General features: G+C 40.9%; 2 protein-coding genes across 2 annotated transcripts in view; one reads left to right on the top strand and one right to left on the bottom strand.

The window, feature by feature from the left end:
* Positions 1–2,173: 2,173 nt before the first annotated feature.
* LOC106811188 (glutamate [NMDA] receptor subunit 1-like) lies at positions 2,174–17,783 on the top strand. Its single transcript, XM_014814731.1, has 18 exons — positions 2,174–2,490; positions 3,705–3,833; positions 4,129–4,305; positions 4,661–4,764; positions 5,139–5,251; positions 6,176–6,344; positions 7,354–7,510; positions 7,705–7,809; positions 8,025–8,148; positions 8,697–8,821; positions 10,234–10,398; positions 10,841–11,075; positions 11,711–11,859; positions 12,057–12,214; positions 12,857–13,029; positions 13,492–13,596; positions 13,882–14,027; positions 15,863–17,783. The coding sequence occupies exons 1-18, from the start codon at positions 2,230–2,232 to the stop codon at positions 16,073–16,075; spliced, it is 2,808 nt and encodes a 935-aa protein (XP_014670217.1). The 5' UTR covers positions 2,174–2,229; the 3' UTR covers positions 16,076–17,783.
* A 1,888-nt stretch (positions 17,784–19,671) lies between these two features.
* LOC106811181 (ankyrin-1-like) overlaps positions 19,672–23,567 on the bottom strand; it is an 8,119-nt gene continuing 4,223 nt past the window's right edge. Inside the window, exon 2 of the mRNA XM_014814724.1 lies at positions 19,672–21,479. Within this exon, the coding sequence (XP_014670210.1) occupies positions 19,672–21,366 (1,695 nt within the window). The 5' untranslated portion in view covers positions 21,367–21,479. The remainder of the gene's footprint in view (positions 21,480–23,567) is intronic.

The raw sequence follows: 23,567 nt of genomic DNA, 5'->3' as shown, positions 1-23,567 counted from the left end.
TATACCTCCGGTAGGGGTGCACTTGATTTTTTGGGTCTCGGTCACTGCACTATGAGCTCCGCAGAGCTGTAGTGTTCTCCCGGTACTTAGTACGTTAATGTCACACTATGTAAGTGGCTCACGGTATAATGGGTATTACTGGGTAATATGTGGCGCTGACGTCTTTAGAGACATGTCTGGGCTATGTAATCACCTAGACGCTCACATATTTTGACACGTATGTCTTTGTATTGATCGTCTTCTAACACACTTAATAACATGGCTATTGAGATGGACCGCACAGGTTGAAGATGTTGTAGCACAGTCGTTCTCTCTGTTCTGTAAAACGGGCACAATCCAAGAGAAAGTGTTCTACTGTCTCGGGCTCACTACACTCTTTACAGCTGGGGCTATCCTCTTGTCCAATTATGTGGAGATATTTATTTAGGCCCACGTATCCCGTTCTTAGTTGTGCTATTTTGGAGTAGAGGCGATGGTTCGGTACGTCGATCAGCGCATGCGTACTTACCAAAGGTTTCAAGCTGTGAAGGCGTCTGCCTGTCTCCGATACATCCCACTGTCTCTGCCACTTGGCCTTGACAGAGACCCTGACGGCCCCTCTAACGTCCCCTTGGGAGGTCGGTCCCTCACTCTCCATGCTATAGCAGCTGTTTGACTAGCTTGTTTGGCCAACTTATCAGCAATCTCATTGCCAGCGATGTTAGCGTGTCCAGGAGTCCAGGATATGCGAACTGGAATGCCCAGTGCTTCCAGATAACACATTCGACTTTTACATCTGGAGATAGTGTTCAAGAATTGCTTGGCTTTCCATCCTAAGGTGAGTAGACCTATGGACGATTGGCTGCCAGAGAAGATTTGGACCATCGCCGTGGCATCCAGGTTGGTTTCGGTGCAGATATAGTCCAGGGTCAATAAGATGGCTACTAGCTCTCCAAGCAGTATGGTACTATATGCTGTGATACTGGATTGCTGATCTCAATGGGCGTGTCCTCACCAGGTAGGAGTATACAAGAGCCTGCGCCACAAGGTCCCGGTTTGGGTTGGCAACTGCTCATGATGCCGCCAATGATGTCTCTGGCAGCATCCTCCTGCTCTCTTGTTCTGGCTTTTGACGACCCTAGGGTTGACCAGTAGTCTGGGGACGTACGTATTGGCTGCAGGGAAGTGACGTACGGGAAGCAGGGCTCCATGACCGACACTGTGATGTTGGTCTCGTTGGTCATGTATGCCAGTTGGATTTGGCATAACCCAAATGGTGACAGGTGTCTCTCTCCTTTGTCCCTGCATGTCCTGCCAATGTTCCCAAAGCTGGATCAGTGGTTCAGCTTTTGCCAAGGCCAGTACCTTCCCAATTTCTCTGACAGCTAGCTCCTCTCTCCTAAGGGATAGTGGTAGGACGCTTACCTCCAACTCCATGGCCTCTCAGCTACTGGCCACCTATACATAGGGCCAGACCTTTTGTCAATTAATTATTTGTGCATTTGTTGTATAAAAAGTGCACATTTCACTGAAGATATCTGTAATCAATATTGCTGGATAGATGTTTATTTAGCATCATTTGTTGGCACATCTAATAGTACATTTACATATATCAGTATACATGTATATTATGGGTGAGACGATTCATCGATATATGGATATATCGCGATCCAAACTTTAAAGATGTAATTAAGTATCGATACGTTCGACATACATGACACTCGTAGTGAATAAAATGCATAGTTTTATCAGAAAACAAATGAAACATGACACAATTCGCAGTTCAATAATGGTTGTTTACAAAGCACTTCACAATACTGTTTTGTAAGAATTTACATAATTTATAGAGTCTGTGTTAAGTGTATAGTTTGCTATGTTTCTGTTGAAAGTATTGTGATACATAGCGTAATGTGTATTAATTACCTGTATCATCCCACACCCCCTAATGTATATGTACATACATGCAAGAGCAGATAAAGAAGGCCTTCTTTATCTGCTCTTGATACATATAATCAGGGCTACCCCTGCCGTTCGCCACCTTCGCAAAATGTGATAAATAAATAACTGGTGAATAGTAATATCTGTTCTCGTGTATATCTGTGCATGCCTGTATGGGCGTGCTTGTGTGTGTGTCTTGCCTAAAACTGTTATAAATTGATTAGGTATTAAGTGCGTCTGTCATTTTTCAGGTGTTCTGTACAAAAGCCGAGACGTGCACGCCTATGTCGCATCGCATACGACTCGCAAAGCATGTTGGTACGCTTGCTCTGCGCATATGTCCTTGTGGCTGTGGTGGCGCCCCCTCCAGTGGATGCAAACCCGACGGTATTCACCGTGGCTGGTGTTCTGAGTGACCCAGACAAGCAGAAGCTGTTCCAGGATGTCGTACATCGGATTGGAGACAGCGGCATTCTGCCACCAGGCGTCGTCTTTAACTCAACAACAATCTTGATGAATCCGAATCCAATTCGGACAGCCCTCTCCGTCTGCGACAACCTCATCAAATCCAAGGTAGCAGCGCCAGCATGGTCCTTGTAGTACAGTACTTATTGCCTTACGCTTTCCCTCGCCAAAACCATACCTTCTCTAGTTGGCACTGGGAGGTATTAGGTGTTTTCATCAGTTGTGTGTAAACAAAATTTTCTGACATGACATCTGTATGAAGCTAGCAGGGCTGATATGGTTCTCGTCACCAACCCAATGGCCCCATGCAGCTATAATCCTGTTCCTCCCGGAAGCTAGCAATGAGCCGAGGAGTCATTCATTTCCAAGTAGCTGCCCTCAGTCATTATTAAAGGCTTGACAATTGAACCTGCTAGCTACAATGCAAAGCTCATTATTACCTGTAAATGTGTGGCAACCATAGATCTCCTAGTATAATTACATTAATTTTCAATGATGGACTTTACTAATTACACACGTTGTTGTGATGTTGATGCAGTATGCCTGTAGCATAATAGCTGGTGAAAGTCATGGTTCAATTTTAGCTACAATATCACAGCCTTCCTCTGTTTATGGGTACCCGTACCTGATATAAATAAAACTTTAATAGTTTGCGTGCACACTGTACTAAGGACAGTGCCAATATAACTTGTTCTGAAAGTCACCCCCACATGACTAATGAAAAATTTTAACTCTGATTAGCTCATGCTTTCGAAGAATAAATTCCAAACGTTCCTGTGAAATGCCTGTGGGAATCAAGGTGAAAAATATCACAAGCTTACATCTTTCAGAAATGTAAAATTATCAAAATATTCTTACTAAAATTATTAGTTAAAGTGATGATATTTATGCTGTTAGCACATTTGACTCGCGAATGATTGGTCGGCCATCTACAGTATGTTGTGAGTGCTAACCTGCCAAATTATAGCCACCCACATCACTATAGTTTCAGTTCTATTCAGTTGGCTTTGAAAATATTGCAGAGAATCTTATGAACTTATGGATTTTTTATTCTCACAAAGGAAATTTGGAACAGTCAACAAAGCTGTTCCGTATAATTATCTGCTGCTGATGTTCATGCTCTTTAAAAGAATTGCATTACATTGTGCTAATCAGAATTCTTAGTAGGCAAGATGACTGAATAAAACTTTAATCTGATCTTCTGCTGATCATGAAATTTCCAACTTGCTCAATCACATCAGAAGGCTTATTGAGTAATGTATAATGACCTCGATTATTTGGAACACCGTTAGCTAACTGGCATGCGTCCTTAATCTGGGCAGGTATATGCTGTCGTTGTGAGTCACAGTCAAGGGAATGAGCTGTCTCCAGCCAGCGTGTCGTACACATGCGGATTCTACGACATCCCGGTGATTGGCATCAGCGCACGAGATACCGTTTTCTCTGACAAGGTATGCCTAGTAAATGTGCTATTTTTTTAAAGAAAGATTAATGTGTGTGCGTGCGCGCACGTGCGCTTGTGTGTGTGCAGACGTACATGCACGTGCTCATCTGCACGTATCAAGCGTACGGGGAATTATGTGGGTGGCTCACTAAAATGACCATATTTGACATTATTGACAAGGAACTACCTTCACCCTCATAATGTAATATCATATGTTTTATAGTAAAAGAAATTGGGAGTTTGGTTTTCACTTAACAATAACATGTATACAGTGCATAAACAGCAGGTCTAATTTTTGACAGAACATCCATGCGTCGTTCCTGCGCACGCTTCCACCGTACTCTCACCAGGTGGATGTGTGGATCAAGATGGTGGCCCTGTTTGGCTGGAAGGCTGTGATTTTCATTCACACGAATGACAGAGATGGCCGGTCTGTGCTCGGTCGTCTGCACACGCTCGCTGAAGAGAATGGAATACAGGTACATATAACTGTAGATAACACAGATAAAAATGGCTGTAGTTTTTTTCTCGCTGTCATCCACTGTTTGTTATATATATAATAACAAATGTTTATTCACATATATGTTATTGTGTCATGAAAATGTACAGGAATAACGTAAGTAAAAAGTAAGTATAGAAGTAAAAGAAAATAGTAAAAGTAAAACGTACAGTAAGTGGGGGAATGCAGAGCTAGATTAGGAAAGAAGTGATTCCCAGTGAGGAAATTTAAGCTGTTTTAAAGTGATTGCTTGAAATATGGTGTTAAAAATGTACTGAACTAAAGACCCTTGGTTTAAGCATGGGCTTTTCACACGCATGGGCATGTATTTTCAGATAGAGAAAACCATTGAGTATGAACCAGGAGTTACGAATCTAACGCACAGTTTCTTGACTGAAGCCAAAGAGGCAAATTCCAGGATCATACTTATGTATGCCAAGTAAGTAAATGTCTACTGAACAGAACAAAGAATTTTACGTTTTTATTTCATTTTGATTTGATAGCTACCTTGAAATTATTAGAATAGTTAGGTTGGTTTGTCAAGTTACTGTAGTTCGTGGATTGTCAGACAGTGATAGTCAGACACTGACACTGCTAATCACCTAAATAAATATCTGATTGCATAATAGTTCTCCCCACTAGCAGGGATATGCAGATCATAAAAAAGGGTGCACTTTTTATTGTTTCCACGTTTTTACCTCTAACCTAATAATTTTCTATGTATTTCATAAGCTATCCTCACTACCAGCATTTGTTGGTGTAAGTTGTAATATAGTTATAACGTGCTTACATCTGTGCTATTTGTCCATACAGTGCTGAGGATGCTGCTGTGATATATCAGGCAGCAGGAGGTGTTAACATGACGGGCAGTGGATACGTGTGGATCGTTTCAGAGGAGGCCCTGCAGGTTCCTAACAGACCAGATGGTAGGTAAAGCATCGCAATGTTAGCATAATGGTATAATGACGTGTGGGTGAAATATGTATCAATAATTTGTCTGCTGCCACGTTATTCTGACTACAGGTATATCTGCCTGGAGTGATTGACAGATAGCTCTAGCTAATCAGTGTTGGGATAGGAGTATTCTAAAACTGTTACATAGTAATGAAGCATCTCAAAGTCGATAATGTGGCATGCCCAAGCCCGTAGCCAGCTTTATATTGGGGGGGGGGTTCGTTTTTCAATGTTGGCAATTTGCTTGGCAGGGGCGTGTACAGGATTTGTACCAGGGGGGGTCTAACCATAACCCAAAGATGCGAGCACGCGAAGGGAGGGTCTGGGGTCAAATTTTTTTAATATTACACCCCCTCAGATGCGTTTTCTGCGCGAGCAAGGGGGGGTTTTCGGACTCCCGTGGACCCCCTGTACACGCCCCTCGTCCGCGCTTATTGCGGCGCACGAAGCGAGCCGGGCAAGGGACCAAGCGAACGAGCGGGGGGAGGTGTGAGGAGGGGGTTCACTGTTTATCACCTCCCGCACGATGAGGAATACTTGCAATGTATCTACACATAAATGGAGCGACCTGAGGTTGAATTTTGGCAAATTAAAAAAAAAAATTTTGTCTTGTTTGGGGGCTCGGGGGGAATGTCGTCTCGAACCCCCCCCGAACCCCCCTGGCTACGGGCCTGCAAGCCTACATAAAAGCACATAATATAGTGTAGCTTGATCAGCTTAGCCACAATATCCAAAGGGGGTCGGCATGTTCCACCTCCCTTGGATGGCTAGGTCAAAAACATTGCGACATGCCGTGATGAGAACACGTCATAGTACGATTACGATATATCGTACAAATACGATCTGACACACAGCATTTATGATATATGGCGACCATTGTTAGCTGACTTCTTTAGGAATCCTTGGTTTGCATCTGAGCCACCAGGAGGAACAAGCTCACATCAACGACAGTGTTATGGTTATTGCTGGGGCACTTGTGAACATGATGAATGCTCACGAGAATATCATGGAACCACCGAACAGCTGTGGAGAGCAGAACTGGAAGACGGGGAAGACGTTTTACAAGTGAGGCTTGAAACCTTTGCGCTAATGATGCGATAAACAGAACCATGCTGATGCTTGTGAGATTGAATGCAGGAAACCCTCATGTACATATATATACTAATGCATGCACACACACATGCGTGGGCACACATACATGCGCACCAAACATGCACATGCTCGTATTCACGCACGCACACGCACGCACACACGATCGCACGCATACATGTACATGCACATTGCACTTATGCACTCAATCTCACTTGCACACATAATTCAACATGCATGCACTCCCACATATGATACATAAAGGCATGTACACTTGATCACATATAGACATACACACATGCACATTTTGACACACACACATGCACACACACACACACATGCACACACACACACTCTCGTTCACTAGGGCATACATGTACTGACATTCACGCGTATGTATTAATTCACAGACAAATACAAAAACTCTTGCATACATGAAATTTACACACACACACTCACCACTTCTGTGCTTACAGCCTAATGCACCATGCATGTGTATTCTCTACAGGCACACACATGCACACATTTACTCACACACATGCACAGATGGATAATAAACGTTAGTATTAGTAAATTAATCTTATTCAACCCCAACTTCGAATGTAATCCTTTCCATTAACTTACTGACAACAAACGCTCAAATTTCTTGCAGAAAGAGGGTAAAACTCTAGTGTGTATGTCTTGTATTTCATTATTCCTCACACATGGTAGGCAGTTGTCAAGACCCATTACATGTGACTGAAAAAATCCCGCCTATGTAGGCAGGCATATATAGATTGATGGTGTAACTAAGTAAGTACAATTTAATATGTAGTCAAAGTATTAGAATTAGTATTGGTGGGTATCTCACGCTGTGGTGGTACGCTCAAGTTTGGTGACTCATCACGTAGCTTAGTTTCCTCACTGGTACCCAGTGGCAATGATGGAAATGTCCACACAGTACCTATAAATGCTTGTAGCACATCTACAAATATTGCGTATACAGATACCTCATCAATGAGACTCTCGACAGAGGCATGACAGGCAGGATATCATTTGATGAATCTGGTGATCGTCTTGATGCAGACTATGAAATCATCAACATACAGAAAGGGGACCGCCAAGTCACTGTAGGCATCTGTTCACCATCCAATGGACCGAAGGTAGTACGAGTAACGGGTCGAGGCCAAGGTTCAATATTGTAGATATTGAGTCTCTATTTCGCTAGAATGACGTGTCCAATTTTGTCTCCATGGAATGTATTTTTTCACAACGTTTCCGTCGCTGTTATTATATCAAATGTAAATTGTTACGCTTATAGGGGTAAATTATTACCCTGTTGTGGTTACTCCAACAGGGAAAGCGAGGTGCTGAACTGAAACTGAAGAATGAAACCACAATAATTTGGCCAGGGGGTGGTACCGAAAAACCAGAGGGCTATATTATTCCTACAGAACTAAGGGTAAGTGACATAGTAGTTAGGGTGTCAGACTTGAAATGTGGCAAGTAAGAGGCTTGACTCTGCACTTTCTTTTGTGTACAGTGCAATTGTGAAAGAACACTAAAAAAAAAAAACTCTAATAACTGCATTGTGAATATTTGTTTCCACTTGGTGACTATCGTGGAAGTGACAACTGGACCAAGTGACTTGAAATACTCTAAGTGTGAAACTTGTAGGTCGTCACAATACCAGACGTCCCCTTTGTGTGGACAAGGAAACTTGAGCCAGGAGAGAACTGCAGCAAGGTTGATGGGGAAGTGTACTGCCCTCGACCAAATGCCTCGTTCCCAGGACAGGACGGTAGGAAAGTCACAACTAAAATCACACACATAATACAATGTATAATATAACATCACATTATGATAACTACCTATAGTCATAGTATCCTATATGCAATATAACAGAGTGTTATGTGTACGTATACCATGGCAGAGGGGTCCACTCTAGAACCTTTTTCAATTTTCACCTGTAGCTATTAGAACATTATTCTGTATAAAACACAGTTGCATTATTGCTGATGTGAAACAAAGTTTGATGGCGTTTTTATTCTTAATACGTCAGATGGGATGCAATTTCATTATTTGTTGTAATTTGAAAAGCAACCGTTAATTGGGCCAAAGCATTCCTCTTATTTCACACCATTTCTGAACAGCTAGGCAAGTTGTGGTTTTTTCAGTTTTTCTTTCTTAACTTTTTATGGTTTTTATTGCAATTATTTAATTATTTCCTGCTAATGTGAAATTCAAGCCCTGGTGTTATTTTCATTTTATAGTTAAGCTCAAAACTAAGTACACAATTTGAATTTCTCCAAATTTAGATGTTTGTTGTTTGTCAAAATGTTGTTTTAGTTTGGGAGGAGGAGCACTGTTGCTATGGTTACTGCATTGACCTGCTTGTCAAGCTTGCAGAGAAAGTGAACTTCACTTTTCAGCTACATCTGTCTGCTGATGAGATGTATGGATCCTATGATAGGGTAAGATAACTTTTATACACACACGCATGTCTATATTTCAACTGCGGCAACCTGTTGCTTAACTTGGCTGGTGAAATTGTGCCTTATAACGGAGAGCCTCGGAACTGCCAAACACAATCAATGTTATATTAAATTCAAATGTGATAGATCTTAAAATTAGTATGTAATATAATCAGATTATTATATATATATATCAGTAATCATGAGAGTTATCTGTAGCTTCTTTGATTTCTGCGTGGTCTACCCTTATTTAGTAAAAACTCATCAATTGGTTGGTGGTACATTGTTATATGATAAGCCAATAGTATCGCTGAGAGGGTCTATGTCGCCCGGGGTACTGCCGGAACGTACCCTGGTACTATCTAATATGCCGGACCGTACCTCGCCTACTCCACTAACGAGTCTAGGGAGTCGCGTACGCCTACTCCAGGGCTGCCAACTCTCACGCATTTTGACCAAATCTCACGCTCTCACGCTGATCTTACAATATCTCACGCACAGCAAAACACACACACAGACACACACACACACACACACGCACAGCACGCACAGCAAAAAATGCTGATATATCTCGCGCATGAATATCTCTTCATGAATAAAACGCTGAAATATCTCACGCACAGCAAAAAAAATCTTACAATATCTGAAAACAGTCACTTTAGTATGCACCAAATTGCACAAATTGAAGTTATAAAATGGAAAAGCTCCCTACCGTGGCAGGAGGGAAACCCCCTCCCACGCCCACCACCCGCTCGGTCGCTTCGCTTCTTCGCATCTCACTCTCATCTATCACCCAATGTTGGCAGCCCTGCCTACTCCCTAAACCTAACCCTAACTCTAACCCTAACCCTAACTCTAACCCTAACCCTAACCCTAATCCTAACCCTAACCATATCAAATAGTGACCAGGGTACGTTCCGGTATACCGGACCGTACCCAGGGTACGTTCCGGCAGTACCCTGGGGGACATAGACCCTATGAGCAATAGTATCTCCTTTGCTAGTTGAGTAGCATACTAAACTAAAACTGCATGAGTAGGAACTCCATGTATATGCTTATGTTTCTAGACTAATATTTAATTTTATAATTCAATGTAGGATTCTATTATGCTAACATAAATACGCACTTATTGTGAAGTTATATATCTACTAGTATATGTCTATATACTAATATAATTATACTATATATATATATATATAGTATATATATATAGTATATATAGTATATATATATACTATATATATACTATATACTACTAATAATATAATATAATAGTATATACTATATACTAATACTAATATAATTTCATTCAAAATACATAATTATATAAATCAAATATATAAAACAATATCATATTAAATATAGAAAATTCCTATCCTTGTAATTTTATTATCATCAATTACACTCCGCAGAGAAATGACTCAACCAAACAAGAATGGAATGGCATGATAGGGGAGGTGGTGAATGGTCAAGCAGACATGATCGTGGCTCCGCTGACTATTAACCCTGAGAGAGCAGACTTCATTGACTTTTCAAAGCCTTTCAAGTATCAGGGAATCACTATATTGGAGAAGAAGGTAAAGCCACATTAGGTGGTACCCGTTTCACTGTTACAGTACCATGCTTTCTTAAAGTGCTCTTATGATAAACATCTATATATCATATCGATTTTTTAAATTCTAGAATAGACTTGACTGTGTGCTTATTATATAGGTCACTATATAAATAGAGAACAATTTTTGGTTCAGTTGTTGTTTCTATTTACAAATTTTTTATATATCCGGACAGGTGTAGCTTGTTACTCTATATAAAACTATATGCACGTTCTAACATCATGAATGATTGTCTAGTGAAGAAATTAACACTATTATTGATTCATATAGTATTGACGTATATGGACACACTTGTTACTTTAGAATTATCTTTATATGCGCACATGCATATACATCAGGAGTAGATAATAGGGATCCCTATTATCTACTCCTGATATACATGCTTGTTATTTTATTACTTGCGTAGATGGCAAAGGCCTCAAGCCTCACTTCATTCCTACAACCCTTTCAAGACTCACTGTGGTTGTTGGTCCTCTTCTGCGTCCACCTGGTGGCACTAGTCCTGTACTTGCTCGACCGATTTAGTCCATTCGGGCGATTCAAGCTGCCACAGAGTGATGAGACTGAGGAAGATGCTTTGAATCTCTCCACAGCGCTCTGGTTCTCCTGGGGAGTGATACTCAACAGTGGCATTGGTGAAGGTTAGTATTTACACTTGATCATTGAGTATTTGTAGTAGTCGCTAACAAACGGTTATCTCCCGAATTGGCAGACGTCCAGACTAAATAGTCCATTTGAGGGCATATACCTGTCAACATTTAAAGATCTCAATTGGGGGCTTTGGTTTATGGTCTTATCATATAGTAGATTGATATTAATTTCTCTGGTGTATAGTGTGATTTCCAAGAAGATCAAGTATCAAATCCAAACCAGTTTCCTTGTTTTATCAAATATGCATGGTGCCAAAAGAAACCTAGAATTTGATTGGTTTAAACTGTTACTGTGTCGGTTATAATTAAAATACTGTTCTACAGGCAGGTAAAGTTTGGATTGATTAAAAATTGGGATAAATCGTGTATATTTGGTCAAAATCGAGTTTTAGCATTTTTACAGTGTTACAATCGTAGCATAGTAATATGAAGCCATGTTTTATCGTATGTAATTTGCACCTAAATAGTGTAGGTTGACAGGTATGTGAGTGTCTGAAATGTGATCAGCCATTGGCAATTAACAAGAGAATGAATTACAATTAAAGATAATTGCATATACATGCATAGCAGCTGTTGAACATGCAGTTGTACAAATCTCTTTTCATCTGTTTTCTATCTGTGCACAGGAACACCAAGGAGCTTCAGTGCTCGCGTTCTTGGCATGGTATGGGCAGGCTTCGCAATGATTATAGTCGCCAGTTACACTGCCAACCTGGCTGCTTTCCTCGTATTAGACAAACCACAGACTACGATTACGGGCATCAATGATGCAAGGGTATCATTCCTTAAAATTACTAATCTCTTTACAAATATATTGATGTAACATAATTACACATATCTATACAAATGCAATTTGTGCTGGTTTTTTTCGGATTTTAATTGACTATCTTCTTTGTAATTCTGTCTGGCAGGCCATCTGCATATCTCTCAAAGTAAACATGTTTTTTACCTACACATTTTTTTCCTGCTCAGCTGAGAAATCCTCAGGAAAACTTCATTTACGCAACAGTGAAAGACTCGGCTGTCGACATGTATTTCCGCAGACAGGTGGAGCTATCAACCATGTACCGTACCATGCAGGGCAACAACTACCGAACGGCCGAAGAAGCAATAGAACATGTCAGAATTGGGTATATGCACTTGTTTAGCTCTGCTCCTTAAGTTTGCATCAAATATATTTTTCGTACTATAGTTGTTTACACTATATGAGTATACATTAGTGAACTGAGGAACAAAATCAAAATTACAGACATAGTTTCAGGTGCTACTATACTTTGACGTGACCCGATAATATACAATAAATATAGGTACAGTACAACATAACTTGGTATGCTTTGAAGCAGGCCTGGCCCACCTCGATTTGTCGGGCTAATTTATTCTGGACTAGCGCGTATTTAGCCCGGGATAGCGTGTAAATACTGCAAAATTTCAGTCTGCACCTAGCCCAGAATAGTTTAATGTAGGATCAAATTTGCAGTCTATATGGGGTGTAAGAATTCAATGTTGACATTGCCAGGGACTACTAATCGTAGCACATGTACAATTTCCTTCTTCAAGTGAATCTAATTATGGCAAACAAAGGTTTTATGCAGAATACTAATGGAGCAGACAACTGTTATTTTGAGAGGAATCGATTTCATAGTGATAAAAACATAAAAGATATAAGATGTAAAGATATAACATATGGCGGTCTAAAAGTACATATGTATTTCCTTGTTTAATATGCAATATATTTTAAATATGAATGAGTAATAACCCTCATTGAACTTTAGGAAACTTAATGCCTTCATCTGGGATTCATCACGGCTGGAATATGAAGCAGCAAAAGACTGTGATCTTGTGACAGCCGGAGAACTTTTTGGTAGATCTGGATATGGTATTGGTCTTCCCAGGGGAAGCTCATGGACAGACAAGGTCACGCTAACTGTACTGGATTTTCATGAAAGTACGTGTGATTGTTACTTACATATTAACAGAGAGAGAGAGAGAGAGAGAGTCAGCGGAATAGAGAGGGACTGGATAGATTGAGATGAGAGAGAGTAAGATAGATGAAGAGGAAGAAGTGGGATGGGAGAACGAAATGAAGAAGGAGAAGGTGGGCAAGATCGGGAAAGAGGGAGCGAGACTTATCTGTTGATTCCATATAAATTTATACATTGCGTGTTTCAAATAAAAAATATTAGAAAGCGTGCTTTGTTCTATTCATGCGACATTCATTTCATTACTTTATGTTGAATTGACTAGGTTAGGTGCCTGTAAACGTTTGTTATGGTTTCCCAGTCAGTATTGCTCACAGTGGTATTTGTATTTTCCATCACCCATCATCACTTCATCAATAGGTATCGACAAAACTTGACTGGTGTTAGTTTATAACTCAAGATGTCCGACTGCTGTTTGATTGCAACAGGTGGATTCATGGAAGACTTGGACACGAAGTATATTCTAGTTCACAGCACCGATTGCAGCATGGAAGAGGACTCACCAGCAACACTTGGACTGTCTAACATGGCTGGTAAAATAGAGGGAGAGAGAGAGAAATATATAGGAAGGGGGGAGGCAGGGAGGTAACACTGGGAGAGAGGGCAGAGGGTAAATGAACACATTTGGCCTATCTAACATGATTTGTAAAATGGAGAGGGGAGAGAGAAATATATGAGGAGAGAAATGCACAGAGAGAGGGCACATAGATATATCCAAAGATAACGTCATTTTACCAAATTCCTGTTTAAACGCCCAGAAGTGTGATATAAAATATTATCCAAGGTAGATTTGAAATCTTTCACTCGCTTCTCTCCAGGCGTCTTCATCCTGGTTGGCGGTGGTATTCTTGCTGGAGTTTTTCTCATCTTTATCGAGATCGCGTACAAACGCCACCAGATGATGAAGGAACGAGAGATGGAGATCGCACGAGCAGCGGCGGAGAGGTGGCGAGGCACTATCGAGGTGAGTGTAGCAAGGCAGGTCATCATTCCGGGATCTTGAGTCGATGCAGCTGGTACTCCTCATGATCCAAAGATCTGATTTGGTCACCTGTTCCAGTGCATATAAAATGTTTGCATTCGGAACCTCACTTGTATGCCGACTTAGGATATCGCCTGATTATGGTAACCCACTCGTATACGTAGTGATGTAATTCGGCTAAAATATGTGGAAACGTTTAATTTGCAAAATGTTGGTTTGTTGATGTTGTGTGTTGCGTCTTTAATTTGCGTATTTATTTTGCCGTACTTATTGTGCATTTCGTCAGGAAGTGTTGATAAGCATACATTGCTAATTCCTAAAGATGTCTCATGTCATCAGCCTCTCTTTTTCGACGAGAGAAAGTGAGAAGTTATGATAAATTATTGATAAAACAACAGAGTAGTGATGATGAGGGTGACTTCATTCGTGACAAACACAACGACAGCATTAGCCGTGCGCGCAACGATCCATCGACCGCCCCCGCTGAAAGTGAGGATGAGGTAACATCGAGCGACGCACAGAGCCGAGGTCGCATCGCCCCTGCATGCTGCCGATGAATAGTCGCTTTATACCTAGCAATGACGTAACACGTAACGTCGGCATCGCAGCACCGACACTCGGCGCCTAGAACCGCGTAGTGTGCAGTGTAACAGTAGAAGGTTTTCTCGGTTAAAAATCATTGCCTGGTGCATCCAATGGGCACATTACCTGCGTGCCTGAGTAGCTTGCATAGACATGATTTTACCTTCTTTTAACTATGACTATGCGTCTGCAAGGCAACGCTTGACGATGACCTCTTGTGAATGAAGGGTATTTGAAAGGCAGTGGCAGAACATCCCCAGAACATACAGAAACGGCTTACTACAATAGAATGGAAGTTGCAGAATTGCACGTTTGCAATCTTACTAAATTTGTAATATCTATATTTGCTAACTGTATGTGTAACCATATTAAATAGCCACCACTGACAAATACAGTGAGTTGCGATGTTTACTTGGCCGTTTTTGGCGTGTGGGTGATGTAATCATATAAACGTGTGTGAAAGTTGCCCAGCATGTAACGTAGTCCTGCGCTTTTAAGGGTGATACTCCATTAGGAGTACGTGTTCCCAACTTTAATGTCATTAATGGTTAGGGTTATGTTATAGGTTAGGTTAGGGTTGGGGTTAGGGTTAAGATTATCAATCATTAATCATTAATCATTAATCATAAATGATATCAAAGTTGGGAACACTCCTAATGGAGTGTTAGCCGCTTTTAAGTCCGAGTTTGCCATTTTATTGTGTGCTGATGGGAATTGTTTTTTTGTTTACCTTCAATGGTTTGGGGCATTATATGTGTGCAGACTAATCTTCCTAGTTTTTTGTGTCGACTAAATCGTAATGAATTATTATGCCAACCTTGCAGTTAATATGAAATTAATGTTTTGTCACAATGTGTACTATTGTGCACAAAATTCTGTTAAAGGACTGCCACTGTAAAATACACTAACCATTGTATTTTTGTATAAGTTTTAATCTCTGTCTACCTCTGTAAAATTCAAAGTTAAGCTGCATTGTGTTTGTTGGTCGTTGCCTTCGATCAGTCAGCTGCTACTTTCGTCTCATGAATATAGCATGCACTTTCAATATCCAACAGGACTATCACATCAGCGTGTTCTTTGATAATTGGTGTTACCATACTGCTTACTGTTATCTAAGTATGACTTCAGAAGTGAAGGCAGACGTGGAGCACAAGCTCCACGGACAGTATAGCTCTGTGTAGCCATGAGCATTGATATGCATTTCAATACATCACATGACATGGGTTTTATTGCAGAAGCGCAAGAACGTTAGGCGCAAAATGATGCTGAAGAATATGCAGGATGCGAGCCGACTGCATGGTCCGAACGGGGGCATGAGCGTGAGCTACGGAGGCATGCCAGAGAAAACACCCTTCAACCCATCACTCGCCACGCAGCCGTACCAGAGGCCAAGCATGGGGAGGGACTCGTCATCCGACAGAATCACGTTTAAAGAGAACCTTGTGTGAGGCAGGTGCCTTGTGAGAGAAGTTGATTTGGAAGATATCTTGGGAGGCTAGGAAAGCACAGAGTCAGTCGTAATCAGACAAGGTTCCCTCGGTGAAATTAGTCAAAGCTGCAACACCGAGGGCAGTGCATAGCCAGATCATACGTGGGCATATCCTTGGGGTGAGAATGCTAGTCACGATTTACGGGCAGCATAGTATATACGTAGACGTCCAAATATACTACACATATAGCTGTCAAATAAGTTGTGTATAATATATATGTGCATAATACCATATAAACGTGCATAAACCTGATTCCACTATCGATCAAGTCAGGGGCAATCTGCTTGTTGATATGGTGAAGGAATCTGAAGAGATATATGATCCACGGTTAATAAGACCGATTTGGATTAGTCAGTGTGAGGTACTGGTATGAAATATCTGCACTGGACTGAGGGAAGAGTGCTATAAATTTTCATGGTATACTGCTATGCCTGTGACGATAAACTTGAATCTCAATATTGTATATTATCTCGCTCTACTCACATCTCGTTTTTTTCAATGTGGTAAGTGCAATCTGCTAATGATCTTCAGCTACATCTTTTTTTTCACTAATAAAATCTATAATTAATTTATGGTTACGAGTTATTTACGCAGGAGCAGAGCAAGTGTACGGATGTAAGTAATGTACGAAGATCGACTGACGTGACAGAATGAAACACGGAGGTGCTGCATACATTAATAATTAATTCACTCCAAGTAAGAACTGCAGTGCTCTCACATGATGCCACTGATTGGTGATTTGAGCATCTGTAATACACGTGTCATAGTTATTGTGCCTTTACTGCGTATACCAGAGAGTACTGATTATTGATCCATGAAAAGGCTGCTCTCAAACCAGAACCAATTCTGTTTCTTCCAGGGGGAATTCTTACTAAAATTTATAACAAGACAGTGTTTTTCATAATAGTCACATTATAGAGATATGATAACCGATTCCCAGAGGCAAGGGATCAACAGCATGGCATGTCTTCTAATGTGTGTATCTTGATGTTGCAGATACCCTATAGGACTATTATAATGTACAATAGGACTATATGCCTGTGTTTACTCTTATAAATTGATTTATTTGAATGTATTACCTAAGCAATACTGGCAAGGTGACGTTTTTAACATGAGAAATCGTATACATTTTTCGTTTAATAATTTATAAAAATAAATGTCTTTATATTTCAGTTGTTTTACTCCACCTTTGTAAGGTCGTGTTTTGTTCCAATAAGGAGTTTTGAAAGCCTTAATTAATGAATTTTTTTCATTTACAACAACGTAATTTATTTCATAATGAAACATTTTAGTCGTGTTTTTCAGTATTATTAAAAAAGTTATCATATATATGATATATCCCATATAATTTTTATTTACCAATTATCGTATTATTTAATGCATATGTAATGATTATGTGTAAAACTTTGACGTGTCGTATATGTATAAGTTATAATTATATTAAAAATGTTACGTCTATGTGAAATAATTAGACTCGCCAAAGATGTCACCAAACAGGAAATGGCCTAATAATTAACAACACAATTAAGCGTGTATAGCATAAGTGAAATTTGACATGAAAAAGCAGTGATTTGAACACCCTCTTTTTTAGCAGAGTAATTTCCTGTAAAAAATGCTTTTAAATTATGGTGATTAATCAGTCGCTGAATAAACTTATGTTGCTTCATAGCAGTCTTATTGCCATTCATTGACCTGTATTTCCTTAACCAACTAGCATTTTGATACCAGTAGAACTGTGTACTTGAATTAGCAGCCACTAAAATAATCATTGGGAAAACATTCACACCAAGCACTAGCCCAGATGCCTCATCTGACTTCAGAAATATTATTATGATAATGGGCACATAGCTGCCATTATAATTTATTGTTGCAATGAAACTTGAAAGAGCAATTTGTCATGGACAAATCCTGATTGCATAGTTTACCATTTATATGCACTCGTTCTCTATAAAAGTGTAAAGAGTTAACTGAAAGTGAGGTGAACCACTTCGATAGCGAGTGTCACAGCAGATACATGTACGTGTACTGTGGCGGACGGCTATAGTTACCATATTTCAATTGTGGGCATGTCAGGATTAAATTTTTGAAACTTGCCTTTATATATTCACTCCTGATATATTATGCAGGTGATGCATAAGTATAAGCAAAGAATGGGGTGCAATTTGTTTAATTTGTTATTTTAATTAACAAATAATGTAAAACTACCAGCATAAAAACTTCAAACACAATACGCCACAAAAAGTTGTCTTGTAAATAGATCGGTCAAGCAATGATAAATCTAGCTATCCGTGGGCTATAGTACGTACTAGAGCTATGATAAATAATGCATATAATATGCATAAATCATGTAAAACGTACAGTAAACTAACGCAATGAAACGTAACACTGAATTAGATTAATCTGCCAACCTGGTCAATATTATATTGGAAGAGAACAATAATTAAACCATATATAATATGCACATAATTAAACCATTGCATAATGTATCATATATTATTATTTATATTAGGCTCGTGATTGGTAGCACATTGTACCGGCACTTGGTACCCTCACCAAATGAGAGGGAAATGGTAATTTATTGTCATGAACCTTCGTTACACCCCCCCCCCCAAATTGTCAATAAATTTCAAAAACAGCAGCCTCCAGCTTTGGACATGAAAATTTACTCATATAAGCCTAAGATATAAATAATAATAATAATAATTGATGGCTCTTTTTGGACGGTCGAGCACCTGCCAGCCTCGGTGGAACAATATTGTAATAATCATTGCAACTCAATATTGATTAATCTTGGGTGACATTCTGCTATCTTCTTCAAAGCCTTCCAACAATATATAAATATTTCCTCATGATAATATCACAACTGGTTAAACATTCTAAGTATATCAACACTAGCATATATAATTGCTCAATGTTACAAAATAAAGGTAGAGCCAAACGAACCAAAGATGCATGATAAATACCAGAACACAAAAATTTAACATATATATGCATTCAGATAACTAAGTTCACAAAATACATGAGGATCCCTCACATAACTTGAAGATCTGCATATCCTTCACTACACGATTTGGTAGATGTTTGCTTTTAAGATGTTTAGAATGTAGTTTAATTTTGATGACCATTCACTTCAATCAAAATGCCACGAATTGTTTTCACTTGCACCTAATAGTAACTAAGTGACTAGATATGATTTTACAAGTTAGCATGGTTGTAACATGTTATGGGTGCATGTACATGGCCCAACAGTCTCCCATGATGCTCTGCAAGTATAGCCGACTTATGTTTGATCAATTTAGACTCATGCACGATTAGCAAGTAAACAGTACACTGAATGCTGCAGCCTACTTGGCACTAAATTTAGATCAAGGCTGTTCCAAACACGACTGAATGAACATCCTGGTCCGCTTCTGCACTGTGTTGAGCAGGTATTTGCTCAGCATCATGGGTGATGGTTGGACAAGGTACTCCCATGAGCCACCAAAGCAACAGGCAATCCTACAAAAGTATATCTACCATCTTTAACAAATGTAAGTAATTACCCACTGTAATTTTCACTCATTGGGTGCCCCTAACTCATTTTCCCAGTCACTGTCCTCATCGCCACTGTCACTGTTCTCATCGTCTGTGCTTTTAATGTCACCCCAGTCGTCTGAGTTGCAGCACCCACTATCAGCACCCTCCCTTGACTCCGCCTCTGGCGCCGTAACATGCAGACGTACTAATTCCGCAAGCACGGCCGGCAGACGATTCAGCATCTCTGTCGGCAGCCCGTGTTGCACAAAGGCGCGCGCCGCCTGGCACTGCAGACTCAGGTGATATCGCTTCTCCATGGCGTTGCTGAGGTCGTCCAGCAGGTGGCAGTCGTCCGGGTCGAGCATCACCCTGCGGCGGGCCGACGCCAGAGCGTCGCGCGGCGTGCGTCCGCCGGCGTCCGCTGCATCGACGTGCGCACCCTCGTGCAGCAGCATCCAGACGAGGCCGATCCTCGCCGCACGCACGTGCCGCTCCCTGGCGGCGCTTCTGAACGGCAGCAGGCCGCAGCGGCTCTCCTCGAGTCTGCGGCAGAGCAGCATGAGCGGCGTCTCGCCGCGGCGCCGCTCCCTGACGTCGACGTCGGCGCCGCCGTCCAGCAGCGCTCGCGCGACGCCGCCGTCGCCGTACAGCCACTTTGCCGCCAAGTACAGCGGCGTGGCGCCGTCGCAGTTGGCCGCCCGCGGCGCCGCGCCGTGCTTCACGAGCGTGCGCACGATGGCCGTGTGTCGGCCGTCGTGCGGCGGCCGCAGCGAGATCGCCGGCACGCAGCACGCGTTGTGCAGCGGCGTGTCCAACGTCGCCGACCGCGCGTCCATGTCGGCGCCGCATCGCAGCAGGCAGTCTACGAGGTCGGGTAGGCCGCGCTTGCACGCGATGTGCAGGGCTGTCTCGTCGCTCTCGTCGAACGCTCGCACGTCAGCGCCGGCGTCTAGCAGCAGCTTCGCTATGGGCAGCAGTGACGTATTCTCGCTGTTCCTGTAGCTGTCTCGAAGCAGAACGTGCAGCGGCGTCTCCTTAGCGCTGGCGACTGCGTTAACGATTGCTCCACTCTCCAGCAACACTCCCACGATATCGACGCTTCTGTTTAGACACGCCTTGTGCAGGGGCGAGAAGTGGCGATTGTTTGCTTCGACCATGTTTGGGTCAGCGCCATGATGAATAAGAATTCTCGCTGTTTCAGCTCTTTGCACCATATGCAACAAGGACTGCGGCCGACAGCTCTCATCTCGCAGACGCAGAGGCATAAGACCGTCAATGCCTCCACTGAGAATAAGAGCATCGACTATATCGCCATGCCCTCTATCACACACCATGCACATATCAGGATCAAAGCCATGACGCATCAGCAATTTCACTGCATCTAATTGGTTATTTGCACATGCCACGTGCATGGCAGAGTTAAATATGTCATTATCGATGACACTATATTGTAAAAGTACCTCTAGCATCTTCACATTACCAAGGTGACAAACCTCTTCAATGGCTGCCTGTACAATTACATAGACACTATGGAAACAACAGAGATGAACAGTAGTAGACAGCAAATTTTTAACAGTCGAAACGTCATTATCTTGGCAGGCAAGTTGTAGGTTTTCTGCTAACTTGTACTTTTCTGTCAAACTGGTTTTTACCTCCTTGTTAAAGCACACACTGCACACGACGTCATTATACACGTTTCCGTTTGCATCGCAGCAGAGTGAGAGATATGCCATATTTCTGCTCCACGTTTTATTTCGTAGCCTATTTGGTTGAATATGATCAATTACCAAGTCTCTCAGAACCACTCAGACATGCTGAAATTTATATTCACCTTTGCTGGCAGAACCTAAAAATGAAAATAAGCAACAGAGTGAATTCATAAAATTATCACTGTAAACTTGCAATCAACGACAACAATATGATAGTGCAGGGTATAATAGTATAAATATATAATGCGACTCTTTTGTGATATATTTCCTGACTCCCTCAAAATGTTGCTATATATATTCAGTGTTAATCACGCATATAAAAATTTTTAACACAGTACATGTACAGTATTTTGAGCTCATCTTAAAATCATAATTTACAGAAGTGTACAGCAGATAAGATGATAATATATAATGTCCTGCTAAGAGCTTCAACAACAGTATCATGCCCACATATTACAACACGTAGCAACTAGCAACTGATGTAATACTCGTCAAACCCTGGCGAATTCACATACATTCATCTAATGAAGAGGGTGTTTTTTTTATGGACGGATCACTGATTCAGATCAGTTACGCTCACTGCTGACACATATTACTGAATGATACATATGGTCTGAGAGTGGAAAAGAAATGTGAACCTATACACAAAGAGTATGTGCATGCAGGTGTATATATATTATATGCTGAGGATAACTAGCAGGTGCTTCTTGGTATTACAAATAAAGAGAATTACTAGTGATACCTCATTACTCTGTTAACCCTATAGACTGTTCGCTTTTTACCGTTTATTACAAATACATAAATGGAGCAATGACAATTAACTGAGCGACATGGAGGAAGTTCATCAATGACCTGTGTCTCCAAGGAGACTGAGCGGTTTAAGAAGATTCAAAAAATTTAAATCAAATCATGTTGTTCCAATATTTATATAAGTAATAACTTTGAGGTGAATGTTATGAACAGCAGTTTTTCATTGCCACCTGGTGGCTACTTATTCAATTAAGCATTTTCTTGTGTCAGACTATGGGGAAACACATGCATAGTATGGCTGATAGGGTCTATGTCCCCCAGGGTACTGCCGGAACGTACTCTGGTAACTATCTAGCTGATATGGTTAGGGTTAGGGTTAGTGTTAGGGTTAGGGTTAGGGTTAGAGTTAGGGTTATACTTATAGGGTTAGGGTTAGGGAGTAGGCGTAGGCAACTCCCTAGACTCGTTAGTGGAGTAGGCGAGGTACGGTCCGGCATATTAGATAGTAGTATTTAGTACCAAGGTACGTTCCGGTATACCGGACAGTACCCAGGGTACGTTCCGGCAGTACCCTGGGGGACATAGACCCTATCAGCCATAGTATGTTGTAGCAAAAGCTGAATGTAATGAAATGCACCATGACTTTGTGGATTACCAACATCTATACTATGTCAGACCAATTCGATCAGAATACATTGAAATATGAAAATAATTCACCAATTAAAACTATGTATCACTATCAATGCATACTGTAATCGATTGCCACCTATTGTGTTGCAAGTACTTGAATGTAAAGTCCATTCATAAATCACTATTGATGCTCAGGTAGTACTGGATATATTATTTGTTCACTGGTGACAGCTGGACTATATATCACTATCAATGCATACTGTAATCGATTGCCACCTATTGTGTTGCAAGTACTTGAATGTAAAGTCCATTCATAAATCACTAATGATGCTCAGGTAGTACTGGATGTATTATTTGTTCACTGGTGACAGCTGGAAGAAAGAATATTGACCAATGGTGGGTGGCGTCAAAACCAAATTACTGCTCTGTTACATAATTTAACATGTGCACACGATCATGTATAAAACATTGCACATTCAGTCAACATAAAATCATGCAGGAGTAGATAATAGAGACTATTATCTACTCCTGATAAAATCCTAAGTTAAACCATCTGTGTACATATACATGGCATACATATGCTGATGTTTGAACCCTAGAAGGCACTTGAATTCTTTTATTCTTGTTGTTTGTGCACAGTGGCATGCGTGCGGTGTATTTGTGTGTTGCAGAAGAGCATTTGAACGGCATTTACAGAAAGTTATCGGCAATAATAGGCGAAATAGAGTAGAGAAACAAACTTTGGTAGTAAATACATTTTGTGTTTATTTACCTTCTTTTTTTATTGAAGCCCGCGCTGTGCACAAACAACATGAATAAGAGAGCTCTCTTATTCATGTTGATTG

This window comes from Priapulus caudatus, unplaced genomic scaffold, assembly GCF_000485595.1.
Source record: "Priapulus caudatus unplaced genomic scaffold, Priapulus_caudatus-5.0.1 Scaffold512, whole genome shotgun sequence".
NCBI classification, from domain to species: Eukaryota; Metazoa; Priapulida; class Priapulimorpha; order Priapulimorphida; family Priapulidae; genus Priapulus; species Priapulus caudatus.
This window is presented reverse-complemented; position numbering and strand designations above follow the sequence as displayed.